Source organism: Spermophilus citellus (genome assembly GCF_964194105.1).
Source record: "Spermophilus citellus genome assembly, chromosome: 15".
Classification (NCBI taxonomy): domain Eukaryota; kingdom Metazoa; phylum Chordata; class Mammalia; order Rodentia; family Sciuridae; genus Spermophilus; species Spermophilus citellus.
The window spans coordinates 16525180-16542471 of record NC_138195.1 but is presented as its reverse complement, the minus strand read 5'-3'; the positions used below and the strand labels follow the sequence as shown (position 1 = coordinate 16542471).

Genomic DNA, 17292 nt, shown 5'->3' with positions numbered 1-17292 from the left:
AAAGCTCCTGCCTCGCATGTGTGAGACACTGGGTTAGATCCTCAGCACCACATAAAAATAAATAAATAAATAAAGATATTGTGTCCACCTAAAACTAAAATATTAAATAAATAAATAAATAAAGATATTGTGTGTTCATCTACAACTAAAAAAAGATTTAAAAAAAAAAAAACGTTTGGGCCAGGCGCAGTGGCGCACACCTGAAATCCCAGCGGCTTGGGAGGCTGAAACAGGAGGATCCCGAGTTCAAAACAGCCTCGGCTATTTCGAGGCACTAAGCAACTCAGTGAAACCCTGTCTAAATAAAATACAAAACAGGACTGGGGATTTTGTGCCATGTTTGAGTACCCCTGAGTTCAATCCCCAGTACAAAAAAAAAAAAGTTTGGGAATGTAGCTCAGTGGTAGAGCGCTTACCTAGCATGGGTAAGATCCTGGATTCAATTCCCTACCACTGCAAAAAGTGAATTTAAAAATAGAATTACATATAATCCAGCAATAGTAGTACTGACTATTCATCCAGTAGGGGACTCAAACAGATATTTGCAAACCTATGTTTTTGGGTTTTTTTTAACCATATGATTTATTTTTATTTTTTTTAGTCATAAATGACAGCAGAATGTATTTTGACATATAATACATACATGGAATGTACATACATCAATCATAATGTCTATTCTATTCTGCTGCCCTTCCTATCCCCCCTACTCCTCCCCTCCTCTCCCATAAACCTATGTTTATAATAGCATTATTCATAATAGTCAAAAGATGGACGTCCAAAGTGATATATACTCAAAATGGAATATTACTTTATTTTTTTTTTAGAAATATTCTTTTTTTTAAGAGAGAGTGAGAGAGTGTGTGTGTGAGAGAGAGAGAGAGAATTTTTTTAATATTTATTTTTTAGTTTTTTCGTCGGACACAACATCTTTGTTGGTATGTGGTGCTGATGACGAACCCGGGCCGCACGCATGCCAGGCGAGTGCGCTACCGCTTGAGCCCCATTTTTTTTTATTTATATAATTTTTTTAATATATATATTTTTTTAACACAGTGCCTTTATTTTTATGTGGTGCTGAGGATCGAACCCGGGTCCCACCCGTGCTAGGCAAGCACTCTACTGCTGAGCCACAATCGGAATATTACTTTAAAAAGGAAGGAAATTTCGACAGGTTACACCATGCATGAATTCTATGCATGATGTTAAATGAACTAAGGCAATCACAAAAGGAATAATACTATATGATTTCACTTCTATGAGGTACCTAGAATAATCAAATTCATAGGGACAAAATAAAATGGTTGCCAGAAGTTGGGGGATGAGAAAATATGGCATTGTTAAATATGTGAGGAGTTTCAGTTTTACAAGATAAAAAGCATTCTGGTGATTGGTTACACAACAACATAAAGTTCAAGACAGTGTGTAGTTTACACCCCTGATATGTACACTTTTTTTTTTTTTTTTTGACTGGGGATTGAACCCAGGGCAACTGCCCATTCACCAGGCCTTTTTTATATTTTATTTAAAGATAGCGTCTAAGTTGCTTTAGGGCCTTGCTAAATCGCTAAATTGTTGACACTGGCTTTGAACTTGCAATCCTCCTGCTGCAGGCACTGGGATTACAGATGTATGCCTTCAGGGCTGGCCTGAACTGTATAATTAAAAATGGTTAAAATAGTAAACTTTGCTAGGTGCAGTAGAATACCAACTACTGAAATACCAAGTACTCAGGAGACTGACACAGGAGGATCACAAGTTCAAGATCAACCTGGACAACATAGCAAGAACCTGTCTCAAAATAAAAATTCAAAAGGGCTGGGGATATAGCTCAGTGACTAATTGCCCCTGAGTTCAATCCCTAGTACCAAATAAAAGTGTGTGTGTGTGTGTGTGTGTGTATGTGTGTATATAAATATATCCATATCCCCAGGCATATATGTGTGTGTATACATACATATGCTTGTATATGTACATATACTATGTATATTTGTGCACACATATATATGGATATGTACACACACACACACACACACACACACATGCATGCCTGGGGGTGTAATTCAATGCCAGAGCACATGCTTAGTATACACAAGGCCCTGGGTTCAATCCCCAGCACCAATAATAATGCTAGAAAAATTTAAAAGTAACTACGAAGTTACTCAGTGGCACTAGCCATGTTTCAAGTGCTCACCAGGCCTGTGTGACTAAAAGCCCCCTGTATCACACAGAGCAACTTCAGACTTAAAGGAAAAAAGGTTGGAAATCCCTCTATCCTCAACATGCCACTGTACAAAGGATGCCCCAGACTCCCTCTCTGCTCTAAGCCATTGACTTTCTTGACTTATTCTGGAGGGTTAGAATTCCTTTATCTGATAAGTCTTGCTTATCATTCTAATTATTTCATAATAAGCTTCCTATTGCTTTAGGGAGTTTTACTTGTATATACAGAAGAAAATGTGGCCTTCTAATATGTTATCTATCCAATTTCAAGAACTTACTCTAATTCCATTAGTCAACCATGAAATTTTACCCAAAAATAATGATTTCACATTGAGGTCACTGATCTAACATCTTAAGAATTAAAAGCAGCTTGTTATAAGGATATCTCATTTGTGAACAGGTTTCAAGGACAAAAGGGTGAAGGCGAGCTACCAGGCATCAAGAAGGTCAGCTCTGACTTTTCTTCCCTTACTGGCTTACGTGTGGTTGGTTTTTTCTTACAACTCTTAGTATAGTGTGGGCAACAGGTGCTCAATATACATTTATCTTAGACAAAGATTGGAGTTGTATTATTTTTCTATTAGTTTGTATATTTCATTACCCTCTGATGTAACAGAACCTTTTTTTAATTCTTTTTTTTAAAGAGAGACACGGAATTTTAATATTTATTTTTTAGTTATTGGCAGACACAACATTTTTGTTTGTATGTGGTGCTGAGGATAGAACCCGGGCCGCACGCATGCCAGAGGAGCGCGCTACCAGCTGAGCCACATTCCCAGCCCCCCCCCTTTTTTTTAACATTTCTTATATGTGGCTCCTAAAACTTTTTTTTCCTTTCCTTAAAAGGCATACTATACACCATGGAGTATTACGCAGCACTAAAAAATGACAAAATCACGGAATTTGCAGGGAAATGGATGGCGCTAGAGCAGATTATGCTTAGTGAAGCTAGCCAATCCCTAAAAAACAAATACCAAATGTCTTCTTTGATATAATGAGAGCAACTAAGAACAGAACAGGGAGGAAGAGCAGGAAGAAAAGATTAACATTAAACAGAGACATGAGGTTGGAGGGAAAGGGAGAAAAAAAGGGAAATCACACGGAAATAGAGGGAGACCCTCATTGTTATACAAAATTACATATAAGAGGTTATGAGGGGAATGGGATAACAAACATGGAGGGAAATGAATTACAGTAGATGGGGTAGAGAGAGAAGATGGGAGGGGAGGGGAGGGGAGGGGGGGATAGTAGAGGATAGGAAAGGTAGCAGAATACAACAGTTACTAATATGGCAGTATGTAAAAATGTGGATGTGTAACCGATGTGATTCTGCAATCTGTATTTGGGGTAAAAATGGGAGTTCATAACCCACTTCAATCTAATGTATGAAATACGATATGTCAAGAGCTTTGTAATGTTGTGAACAACCAATAAAAAAAAAAAAGGCATACTATCTGACTTATCCCTCAGCTTGGTGGGAAGCCCTCTCAATGTAAGTGCAGAATAATTTAATTCTCTGTATTTTCCATACCATTAAATGCTCAATAAGTTCTCAGTATTTGCCCACTAATAAAAATGTTTTTCCTAGGCGAGCAAAGTGGTGCACGCCTGTAACCCCAGCAATTCAGCAGGCTGAGGAAAGAGGAGTGCAAGTTCAAGGCCAGCCTCAACAAATAAGTGAGGCTCTGCTTACTTAGCAAGACCCCAGTCTCAAAAAATAAAAAGGATAGAGCCAACCAGAGTGGCGCATGCCTGCTTCAAGAAGTTAAAGCAGGGGGCTGGGGATGTGGCTCAAGCGGTGGCAAGCTCGCCTGGCATGCGTGCGGCCCGGGTTCCATCCTCAGCACCACATACCAACAAAGATGTTGTGTCCGCCGAGAACTAAAAAATAAATATTAAAAATTCTTGGGATTCCACCTCTTGGGTCCCCTTCTTCCTCCGGGAGAAGTCTTTTCTGCTGTCCTTTAATAAACTTCTAATTTCTACTCTGAAAAAAAAAAAAAAATTCTCTCTCTCTCTCTCTCTCTCTCTCTCTCTCTCTCTCTCCTCTCTCACTCTCTCTTTAAAAAAAAAAAAAAAAAAGAAGAAGTTAAAGCAGGAAGATCTACAGTTCAAAGCCAGCCTTAGAAATTTAGTGAGGTCCTAAACAACTTAGCAAGACTCTGTCTCAATATTAAATATAAAAAGTGCTGGGGATGTTGCTCAGTGGCAAAAGCACCACTGGGTTCAATCCCCAGTATAAAATAAATAAAAATAGAAAAATTTTAAAAGGCTCGGGATGTAGCTCAGTGGTAAAGCACCCCTGGGTTCAATCCTCAGTACCAAAAAAAAAAAAAGAAATATTTTCCTAGGTGGGTGGGGATAGTAGCTCAGTACTAAGAGCGCTGATGCAAGGCACTAAGATCGTTCCCAGTAACAGTGGGGGAAATGCTTTCTTCTATAGGGGTTTACATGTACTTTAAATGAAAATTTCCAGTTTTATTTAACAAAGGTAAATTTGTTGCTCACCAGTAATCAAGGGGAAGGACCAAGTTTAATTTAGTTACTGCTACATCCAGAGAGGCTAGCTTGGTCCCCTACCTAACAGGATGTTCAAGTAATGTTGAATTAATAAATAAATCCAGGGGGAGGTTTTGTTGTTGTTGTTGTTGTTTTGATACTGGGGATTTAACCCAGGGGCACTTCACCATTGAACTACATCCCCAGTCTATTTACTTTTTTATTTTATTTCATTTTGAGACAGTGTCTCATTAACTTGCTGAGGGCTTTGATAATTTGCTGAGGCTGGCCTCAAACTTGAAATCTTCCTGTCTCAGCATCCCAAATTGCTGGGATTATAGATATGCACCACTGCACCCAGCATAAATCACTTTTTAAAATAAACTGCTTTAAAATAATTAATTAATTTCATTTATTAGTCCTTGGAGAAAATTTTCAGACCTTATAAATTTACTTAAAACATAGAGCAAAAACTAACCTTTCTACATCACTCAATTTGGGGGGTTTTTTGCGGGGGTTACCAGGGATTGATTTCAGGGGCACCTGACCACTGAGTCACATCTTCAGCCCTATTTTGTATTTTATTTAGAGAAAGGGTCTCACTGAGTTGTTAGTGCCTCACTTTTGTTGAGGCTGAATTTGAATTAATGTCCTCCTGCCTCAGCTTCTGGAGCTGCTGGGATTACAGGCATGCGCCACCACACCTGGCTTGCTCAATTTTTTATAATCATAAAGATACCTGTAAGGGGCACAGTTGCCCAGAGTACATTTTGGCACCACAAAGAGCCATAGTGACAGCAGCTAGGTCAGGGAAATGGGGCTGCTGGCAGGTGTGGTCAAGAGAAACTAAAACCAACTTTATGACACTCAGCTAACATTGCCATAGGAAATGATGAGTTTAGAGATCACATTTACAGGAAATACCAAATTGTTTTTCAGTGCTTTTACAGATTTTAGTAGACTTGTTTATATATTTAATATATTGTAGATTGAATCAGGTGATTTTGTCTATCTTAGAGGACAAAGGCAGAAGTCAGACTAGCCAGGACAGAAGAGAAAGACCTCTTATTTCACTGTTGAGGAAATTCAGCCATGGAAGTTAAAATGAGTTTTCCATAGTAATCCAAGAAGTAAACGACTGCACAGAACCAGAATAGAAGTAGATACACATGCCTATAATTCCTGTGACTCAGGCTGAAACAGGAGAATAACAAGTTCAAGGCCAGCCTCATCAACTTGGCAAGAGTGCCAGGGATGTGTAGCTCAGCTCTAGAATTCTGCTGATTTAAATCCCTGGTATCACAAAAAAAAAAAGTAAGAGAAGAAAACCAGGATGCTTGGGTCCAATTCTAATGATTCTTCTCTGAAGGCAAACTGATTCTTTGTCCTGTGTATGTTTGTTTATGTCCTTGCTTTGCATATTAGCAAAAGACTGTAAAAATAAACTTGTAAACTGAAACCGTACAAAGCGATCTTGTTGATTAATAGGAAAAATTATGATTGTTCTGTAACCTTCAAAAATTTTTGCCAAGAGCCTGAAGGTGTAGCTCTATGATAGAGCACTTTCCTAGCATTTGTGAGGTCCTGGGTTCCATACCCAAAACCCATCCAAGCACAGTGGCACACAGCAACTCAGGAGGCTGAGGCGGGAGGATCACAAATTCAAGCCCAGCCTCAGCAACTTAGCAAGGCCCTAAACAACTTAGTAAAACCCTGTCTCAAAACTTAAAAAAAAATAAAATAAATAAAGGTCTTGGGATGGGGATGTTGTAGCTTAGTGGGTAAAAATGTCCATGATAGGCTGGGGTTATAGCTCAGTTGTAGAGCACTTGCCTAGCACATGTGAGGCACTGGGCTCAAGCTTCAGCACCACAATAAATAAATAATAAAGGTATTGTGTCCATCTATCAAAAAAAAAAAAAAAAAGAGAGAGAAAAAATTGCCCATGGGTTAAATCCCAAATTTAAAAAAAAAAATCAACAGGATAGCATACACACAAAATAACTTGCTGAAACATTAAAACCTCCATGTCAGTTATAAATGTATAAGGAAATGAAAAAATTAGTAAAACTAATATTTCTGTAGTACTGTGTATCTTTTTTTTTAAAAGAGAGAGAGAGAGAGAGAGAGAGAGAGAATTTTTTTTTTTAGTATTTATTTTTTAGTATTCGGCGGACACAACATCTTTGTTTGTATGTGGTGCTGAGGATCGAACCCGGGCCACACGCATGCCAGGCAAATGCGCTACGGCTTGAGCCACATCTCCAGCCCCTACTGTGTATCTTAATATATTAATAATAACATTATTATAATATATTAATAATAACTATATATTATAATATATTAATAATAATATAAAAGATATATGTTTTATATATATATATATATATATATATATATATATATATACCAAAGTTTAAATTTGCCTCTTCTTTTCACCTTATAATTTATAATACATAGTGAACATTCTTATCTATACTTATACTCCTTTATGAATTTGGATCAGCTTCCAACATTTTTATCCTTTACCTTTTCTTGGTGATGGTGGGGAGGGGATACTGGGGATTGTACTCAGGGGCACTTTACCACTGAGCCAAATCCCCAACACTTTATTTTTTAATTTTGAGACAGGGTCTCATTAAATTGCTTAGGGCCTCACTAAATTACTGAGGCTAGCCAGGTGTGGTGGTGCACACCTGTAGTCCCAGCAGCTCAGGAGGCTGAGGCAGGAGGATAGGGAGTTCAAAGCCAGCCTCAGCAATTTATCAAGGCCCTGATCAATTTAGCAAGACACTGTCTCAAAGTAAAATATAAAAAAGGACTGAGGGTATGGCTCAGTGGTTAAGTACCCCTAGGTTCAATTCCCCCGTACAAAACAAAACTAAAACAAAAGTTACTGAGGCTGCCCTCGAATTTGCAATCCTCTTACCTCAGCCTCCATAATCACTGGGATTACAGGCATGAGCCCTTTGCATTTTTTATGTCATGAAATATCTCCAAGAATCTTGGAGATACTTTAATGTAAACTTTTTGCCAGCACCTCTTCCCCTAGGACACTATCAGCCTTTCTGTTCCAAACATTTTCCTCATTTGAGTTGATAAGCTTTCTTCAGCAGATCCCTCTGCCTGCAGATATAAGGGGTTCTTGAACAGTGGAAGCATCAAGTCCCCAACAGGTTTTTTTTTTCCTAATACTCCTTTATATTTCACTCCAACTGTTACCATTTTTTCATTTCTTTGCTGTACTTCCATCTTTGTTGGCAAATATAAAATGTCTTATGTGGGTTAATTACTAGGAGATGAGAAACAATACAACTCCACATGCTTTTCTGTTCTTTGAACTGAGTAACAGATACACAGTGACCAATCACAGATTTGCAAAGAAATTCGGAGACTGGCCAATAATCACTGTGTGCTTAAGTTATGTGTGACTGGCCTGTGAGCTTAGCGAAGTAATGGGGATTGAACTCAGGGGCACTCAATCACTGAGCTACATCCCCAGCCCTATTTTGTATTTTATTTAGAGACAGGGTCTTACTGAGTTGCTTAGCACCTTGCCATTGCTGAGGCTGGCTTTAAACTAGTAATCCTCTGCCTCAGCCTACCAAACCTCTGAGATTATAGGACTGTGCCACCATGCCTAGCCTAGTTAGTATATTTTAGTAACTAAAATTTGAACTATATTATTGGGGAACTAGTGTTACTTGACAAAATCATGGTAAGTAAAATCTGTGCATATTTGGGGCCTTATAAAACTAGGCTTATTGGTGTCCAGGTACAGTCTAGTAGTATTTAAGAGGAACACATAGGTTGTAGCACAGTGGAAGAGCTCTTGCCTAGCATGGGCAAAGTTTTTGATGTAACCCCCAGCACATGAAAAATAAATAAGAGGAACACAGACTTGAGGGTTTGACAGTCTTACCTAAATTTCAGAAGAAGACCTGGAATTCAGATCTGCCATTCCTATCTAGATGACATTAGACAATTCCCTCACCTGTGAAACTGAGATTAAACTACCCATCTCTCAGGTTTACTGTAAGAACTAGTGATCATGTAAGTATCTTGTCCTAACGAGGTGTGGTGATACAGGCCTATAATCCCAGTGATTCAGGAGGCTGAAGCAGGAAGGTCAGAAGTTGAAGGCCAGCCTTGGCAATCCAAGATCCAAATCAGCAAGATACTCAAGAACTTCATGAGACTGTCCCAAAACAAAAAATGAAAAATAAGGGCTGGGGATGTGGCTCAAGCGGTAGCGCATTCGCCTGGCATGCATGCGGCCCGGGTTCCATCCTCAGCACCACATACCAACAAAGATGTTGTGTCTGCCGAGAACTAAAAAATAAATATTAAAAATAAAAAAAATAAAAAAATAAAAAATAATGAAAAATAAGGACTGGAGGTGTAGCTCAGTGATAAAGCACCCCTGGGTTCAATCCCCAGTACCAAAAAAAAAAAAAAAAATCTTGTCCCACACAGCACTGGGAAGATGGCTGCCAGGCATGTGAGTAGAAATAGTCATTCTCTGGAAGCAGAAACAGAATCTACATTTTCCATAGACAATTCTCAAATTGCTTTTAGATTCCTACAGATATAATTAAACAAACCTGAAATACTTTAAGTGCACATAGCTATTCACCTTCTTGCAGCGTGAAATCTTTTAAGAAAAGGTACCATGCCTAGTTCTGAGGGAAAGGGGAAGGAAATTAGACTGTCTAAACCTAGATATTGTGTAACCACCTAAGAGGACCTTTGCCTCCTTTCTAGGGAAAGAAGGGTGGAGCAGGGGTATAAAGTGAATTTCATTATTTGGTTTGCAAAAATGTCTAGAACATTAACCAGTCTATTCCCAAGTGCAACAATAAATATGTTCCAGGAACAAGTAACAGATATTTATTTATGTATTTTAAAACAGTTTTTCTAATTGTCAATGGACTTTTATTTTATTTATGTGTAGTGCTGAGGATTGAACCCAGTTCCTCACACGTGCTAGTGCTCTACCACTGAACTACAACCTCAGCCCTTATTTATGTATTTTTGAAGTGTACAGAAAAGCATAAAAACTGCTTCTTTAAGAAGTACACTGCTTCTCAGATTCTGCCAATGATGAGGGGAACTGACATTGGGAAGGAGCCATTGAGACTTATAAGAGCCAAGAAAGACAATCTATTTCAAGAAGGCACCCAGATGTCCTACAAATGAGTTTGCTGCAATGATGCCCCTGAATTTGGAGGGAAAAGTGAAGGAAGAAGAGCTGGAATAACAGAAGTCAGTTGTCTAATATTCTGAACAGGGGAAGGGTAGACTGTTAACATTTTTAGGTGCAGCCTTCTAGAACTTTTTAATGTCTGTAGTTACATATTATATACTTACAATACCATGTTACATCAATCAGGAAAATAAATGAATATTGTAAAAGGTCTAGATTATCTCTCCCTCATCACCGGAAAGGCAGCAAGGATTAACCACATATCTAATCGGTAAATTTATCTTTCCCAGGGTGTTCAACAGCATGGCCTCAAGAACTCAGTCATAAGCCAGGCGTGGTGGCACATACCTGTAATCCCAAGAGACAGTTGGACCCAAAGTTCAAAGCCAGCCTTAGCAACTTAGTGAGGGCCTAAGCAACTTAACAAGACCTGTCTCAAAAATTTTAAAAAAGGGCTGGGGATGTGGCTCAGTGGTTAAGGACCCGAGTTCAATCCCCAGTACAAAAAAAAAAAAAAAAAACCTCACTCATGTCGTTAAACCCATAGTTGTTGAAGTATGATATAGATATATATAATATAGATAAATATTATGCACACACACTTAATTACTTAACATCAGTAGTGACATCCTGCATATCTCTTAGGGTCCAAAGAGTGCAACAGATCCATCAGGGAAGGTGTACAATGATTTGTTACAGAGATTTGACGTTGGGCAACTGAGGGACCATTAGGAAGGGAAGTGGGGGACAGCAGGAAGAAGCTGGAACTCACCAGGGTTCTCGTCGCCTCTGACCTTGACAGTGTGGGCATCCTGTAAAAGGCGGGGCCTTCTTCACGAGGCGACACTCACACCTGGCCTTGGAGTCGTAATGAAGGGACAAGCCAAAAGCAGAAGGCGCAGTTGGGAACATGAAAGCCGCTGCAGTTAGTTCACGGAGAAGGAAAGGCGAGTCCCGCCCTGCAAATCTCAGGCCAGAATCTCCGACAGCCCCCTCCCCAGCCGGAAACTCCGGGAAGGGAATTCTGGGCTTGTAGTTTAGCGCAGCCACACTTGCCGGGTCGAGCTGCCAAACCTGAGATCTGCTTCTGGGGATGCCCTGAGAAGAGCAGGAGTGCAGGCAAGTTAGTGGCTCCCGATTTCAGGGGTGCAAGTTATGTTTGTTTTTTGGAGTTTTGTTTGTTTGTTTTTTATTTTGTTTAAATATATATATATATATATATATATATATATATATATATATATATATACAGGGAATTGAACATTGAACAAAGTGTCCCTCTACCACCAAGCTACAGACCCAGCCCTTTTTTTTTTTTTTTTTTTAAGTCAGAGCCTCATTAAGTTTGAGACTGGCCTTGAAATTGGCCTCTTGCCACAAATCACTGGATTACAAGCCTGCGTCACTGCGCTGGGTGCAAGTTATGTTTTTTGAGGAAAGCTTTGGTTTATTCTTTGTCCACAGGAGACGTCATTCAACCCTATGCCTTCTTTCTTTTTTACCCTCTCTCATTGTCACCCACAAGTCAACCCTCTTTATTCATCTGATCTTTTAGTTTATGTACCACCTTTTTCCATTTTTGTTACAAACTGTCAGAAAACTTCAAAATCAACTAATTATTATGGAAATATTATAAAGATCTCAAGGTTGTTCCATTTTTCCAGAATAAAATTTACAATTCACTTTTTTCATAAATAAAGTAGCCAAAACAAAAATGTTAGCAGGACTTAATTTCTGCTTAATAAATGCCAAGTGGAGATATAGATATATAGATATAGATATATCTTTCTGACAAAAGCCTAGGTAACAAAGTACTTAACACATAGTCAGCTCTCAGAGGAAGGCCTGGAATCTACATGGCTTGGGTTCACCTTCTATCCTCTGGCCCTGTTTCCTAGGTTGAGTTAGGCTCAGGAACTATTCACCAGCCACCCTCCTTTCTCCCAACCCTGCTAATGGCTGGTGCTCCATTGGGAATGTGGGGTTCATCAGAGACTTCAGGGCTAGGCTCCCTCCTACTCATCCAGCCACAGTGGTTATGAAATAGAAGCTGCAGAGGGGAGGAATTGTTTCAAACATCACCTTGAATGAGGTATGGTAAGGCTCAATGCTGATACAGACCAGAAAGAATTTTATAATTTTGGTATAGGAGTTTCCCTTATCTGCAGGAGATATGTTCCAAGATCTCCAGTGGATTCTGAAAATCTCAGAAATATATATATATATATATATATATATATATATATATATATATACTGTTTTTACACATATACCTATGATAAAGTTTAATTATAAATTAGGCACAGTAAGAGATTGACAATAATAATAAATCATAACAATATAATAAATTATATGAATGTGGTCTCCCTCTCAAATATCTTATTATATTGTGTATTTGCCATCAGAGGAGGGAGGATTGTCATATAAAGAGATACACTGGATGATACACTAGATGATTTAAGACCTAGGAAGGAAAGAGCTAGATTGTTCCAGATTTCATTAGACTACTCAGAAGACAGCACATTTTAAAATTTATAAGGTTTTCTGGAATTTTTCATTTAATATTTTAGGATCATAATTGGCCACTGGTAACTGAAACCCAGAAAGCAAAACCATGGATAAGGACAGGCTACAGTGCTCAGTTCCTGGCGCAGAGCACAGTGTTTCATACAGGGTCATTCAGGGGTTGTGGTTTCTGCAGGAAGGAAAGGGTTAGAGCACACATCTTGAGGATTGGCAATTTGAGTAGCATCAGGGGGCTTTGAGGCACAGGGCTGTCCCTGATGTCTGGTACATGACCCTGGATGATTATAGTGCATGAATAATGGCCCATAGTGTAGAAGCCCTGATAAGGGAGATGGTTGAGGGTGTGACTTAATCAGCAGCACAAGAGGAAGAACTAGCTGGCCTCTAGCCAGGGTCTAAAAACTGGGTCAGGGCATTGCACACCCCCATACACAAACTACATTACAGTAAACAGGGTTTTTTGTTTTGTTTTGTTTGTAGTTGTTTTTTGTTTTGGGTATTGGAGATTGAACCTAGGGATGCTTTACTACTGAACTATATCCCTGTATCCCCAGTCCTTTTTTTTTTGAGACAGGGTCTGGCTAAATTGTTGAGACTGGCCTCAAACTTGTGATCATCCTGCCTCAGCCTCCTGAGTGGCTGGGATTATAGTGTGCCATTGCGCCCAGCTAGGAAGCAGTATTCTTTAAAGAAATTTATGTAAACAGAGAACAAATTCTGTTACTTCCCAGATGCTAAAATTTCTATACTCCCCCCACTAACTGGACATTATCTTCACACTCTTTCTGAAATTTTGAATATTTCATCACTGAGAAATTGTATTTAGAGCCAGATATAATGGCAAATGCCTAATAATCCCAGCTACTCTTGAAGCTAAGGCAGGAGGATCACAAGTTTGAGGCCAGACTGTGTAATAGTTACTGAGAGCCTGTCTGAAAATAAATTCTTTTTGGAAATTCTATTTACAGTAATGCCTTTGTGGTGCTAGAGATTCAAGTCAAAGACCTCATGCATACTCACTCTTCATCTGACACCCCACCACCACCACTACCAGGCTCCTACTGTAATGGGTTTGTTTGTGATTTTTTTTCTATTACCAGAAATTGAACCCAAGGACTCTTGAACATTAGGAAAGTTATGTCCTCAACCCTCTTTTTTTCAGACAAAGTATGGTTAAATTGCCCAGGCTGGCCTCAAACCTGTCATCTTCCTGTCTCAGTCTCCCAAGTAGCTGTGATTATAGGCCTGTAATGCCATACCTGGCCATGCCTGGCTTCAGTGATGGGCTTTTCTGATTTTTGCAATCTGGGGGATCGAACCAGGGCTTTGTGAATGATTGGCAAGTACTGTACCACTTAGCTACACCCCTGGCCTTCAGTAATGTATTTAAGAGAGTTGTAAATCGATGTAGAGCACTGGTTTATCTGTAATCTTTGTTTTTAGTGTTTGTTTGTTTGCAGTGATGGGGATTTGTATCAGGGCCCTCAAGCATGTAGGCAAGTGCTCTACCTCAGTTACAAGCTCAGTCCCTATTTGTAATCTTTTGTCCAAAAAATACGAGATAGAGCAAAATGTCAATCTCTTAAATTTATTATGATATCTGTATTTTCTGTGTGTTTAAAATATGCCATTGTGGAGGCTGGGGTTGTGGCTCAGTGATAGAGTGATCGCCTAGCACATGTGAGGCACTGGGTTCAAACCTCAGCACCACATAAAAATGAAATAAAGATATTACATCCACCTACAACTAAAAAATATTTTTTAAAAATGCCATTGGGTGTGTGTGTGCGTGCGCATGCACACCCGTGAGTGCCAAGGATTAAACCTTTGATCTTCCTGCCTCAACCTCCTAAATCACGGGGATTACAGGTGTTTACCACTAAGCCAGGCCATAGTTTGGTTTTTAAATGGAAATAACTAGCAGGGCCTGGTGGTGCGTGCCTGTAATCCCAGCTATTTGGGAGGCTGAGGCAGAATGATTTTAAATTCAAGGCAAGATCCTGTCTCAAAATTTAAAAGGGGCTGGGGATGTAGCTCAGTGGTAAAGTGCCCCTTGTTCAAATCCTAGCACTGGAAGAAACAAAAACAAAACAAAACAAAAAAAGGAAGTTATGAGATTCAGGCAGAGAAAAAAAAAGAAGCTGCAAATTGACCCAACAAATTCTCATCCAAATGAAGTTTTCTGACTCTCTTGACACTCCACAGAGGTGAAGGCATCTACCTATATGGTGAGAAAAATTTATGATCAAATTAAAAAACTAAAAAAAAAATTGGCCTTCGGTTGTAGCTTTGTACGTCTGCCTTATCTCAGACTTTTATACAAATTACAACAGCAGATCTTATATCAGTTATGTTTTGACTCTAAATGTTTATGGCTTCTAAATAAAAAAGCAGGGGCTGGGGATGTGGCTCAAGCGGTAGCGGGCTCGCCTGGCATGCGTGGGGCCGGGTTCGATCCTCAGCACCACATACAAACAAAGACGTTGTGTCCGCCGAGAACTAAAAAATAAATATTAAAAAATTCTCTCTCTCAAAAAAAAAAAAAAAAAAAAGCAGTAGAGCGCTCGCCTGGCATGTGTGAAGCCCTGGGTTTGATCCTCAGCACCACATAAAAACAAATAAACAAAATAAAGGTATTGTGTACAACTAAAATATAAATATTAAAAAAAAATTAAAAACTGATGACTTTTTTTTTGTACTGGGTATTGAACCCATAGACACTTTACCACTGAGCTACATTCTCAGCCCTTTTTATTTTTTATTTTGAGTGAGGGTCTAAATTGCTGAATCTGGCCTTGAATTTACAATCCTCCTGCCTCAGCCTCTTGAGTCAATGGGATTAAAGGCATGCACCTGGATATTTTTTTTTTTTTTCCTTTTTAAACTGATAACCCAATGGAAATCGAGCTAGAATTTAACTCACTAACATCCAAGCCAGAGCTTCATTTGCTAGTCCTTCCTGCTGGGGAAATGGACAAAGGCTGTCACTCTGTGGGGCTGGGGCATAGGTCAGTAGTAGATTGCTTGCTCAGCATGTGGGAGGCCTAGGGATTTGTATCCTCATATCCCCAACAAAAAATCAAATAAGAACAGCTACTCTACCAACACTGCCCACTATCAGTGCTGGAGATTGAATTGGGGATCTTGTACATGCTAGACAGTCAGCTCTAACACTAAGCAACATCCCCAGCCCTTTTTATTTTTTATTTTCAGACTAGGTCTTGCTAAATTGCTGAAGCTGGTCTCGAATTTTCAATCCTCTTGCCTCAGCCTCTTCAGTAGCTGAGATTACAAGAATGCACCACCACAGCTAGCACAGCTGCATCTTTGTATGTATGGTACTGGGGATTGAACCAAGAGGCACTCTATCACTCAGCAACATCCTCAGACCTTTGAATTCTGAGGTAGGGTCTCATAATTTGCTGGTACTGGCTTCAAATTTGCAATCTTTGGGCCTCAGCCTCTTAAGTAGCTGGGATTACAGGTATGATCCACCAGGTCCTGCCACAGCAGCGTTTTTTATTGGACAAGAAACCAATTCAGGCAAGTGAGAAGCAAGCTCAAGGGGGTATCATAATTCCTAAGATTTAAAACAGTAAAGTGCTCTGAAAGAACTGAAAAGTGCTCTGAAATTAGCCTTCCTGGCAGTTGTGTCTTTAAAAAAACATTTTTTTTAGTTGTTTATGGACCTTTATTTATATGTGGTGCTGAGAATGGAACCCACTGCCTCACACATGCTAGACAAGTGCTCTACCACTCAGCCACAATCCCAACCCCAGTTGTGCACTTTTTAAAATAAACATGGGTGTTGCTTCAAAGGTACACTTTTCTATAGGGATCAAGAAAGTTGAGGGCGGGGCTGGGGATGTGGCTCAAGCGGTAGCGTGCTCGCCTGGCGTGCGTGCGGCCCGGGTTCGATCCTCAGCACCACATACAAACAAAGATGTTGTGTCCGCCGAGAACTAAAAAATAAATATTAAAAATTCTCTCTCTCTCTCTCTCTCCTCTCTCTCTCTCTAAAAAAAAAAAAAAAAAAAAAAAAAAAAAAAAGTTGAGGGCTGGAGATATTGCTTAGTTGGTAGATTGCTTACCTCCATGCACAAGACCCTGGGTTCAATTCAATCCCCAGCACCACATACACACACACAAAAAAAGAAGAAGAAGAAGAAAGAAAAAAAAAGAAAATTGAACAAGCTGGAGGTTAGCTTGTATGGTGCTTGCCTGTCATGCAAGAGGCATGGATTCCATGTTTGACACATACATAGTCCTAGGAAATAGTCAGTATACCCCATTGTATACCCCATTGTATTAGCTTTGCACCTGCCTTATCCCAGATTTTTATACAAATTACAACAGCAGATCTTATATCAGTTCATACGTTTTGACTCTAAATGTTTGTGGCTTCTAAATAAAGCAAAAGGATGAAAAATTGACAGTTTCATGCTAAGTACTATATGGTATCCATTATTTGTATGTTAGTGTATTATTGTAATCAAAAGGAGCTATGGAAACTGATGTGGTGTACGGCCTTAAAAAAAAAAGCAATCAAAACTTTTCTATTAAAATAAATTACTTTCATTTTTGCAAGATGACCTACTTCCATAATTCATATATTACAAAATAAAAGACCAACACAAGGCCATGGTTTTTCTTACTGGAAGATCTGCTAACTGATGCAGTTCTTCTATATTTTCCCATTAATTTCACATATTTGATTTCCAGTTAGTTTCCCACACAGCTTTCCCTGCTAAACCTAAATCATGTCAGACATTTAAAATCTTATTACAGAAATTTTAAATCTTATTAATTTTTATAACTCCTTTACATGGGTGCAAGGCATA

General features: G+C 39.1%; 1 protein-coding gene across 1 annotated transcript in view; it reads right to left on the bottom strand.

Annotated features, from left to right (window-relative positions):
• The window catches only part of LOC308634075 (uncharacterized protein), a gene marked incomplete at its 5' end in the record, with an annotated part of 185715 nt that extends 169167 nt beyond the window's left edge, over positions 1–16548 (bottom strand). The window contains 2 exons of the mRNA XM_081267648.1: positions 10698–11023; positions 16543–16548. Of these exons, the coding sequence (XP_081123774.1) occupies positions 10698–11023; positions 16543–16548 (332 nt within the window). The remainder of the gene's footprint in view (positions 1–10697; positions 11024–16542) is intronic.
• Between the last annotated feature and the right edge of the window lie 744 nt (positions 16549–17292).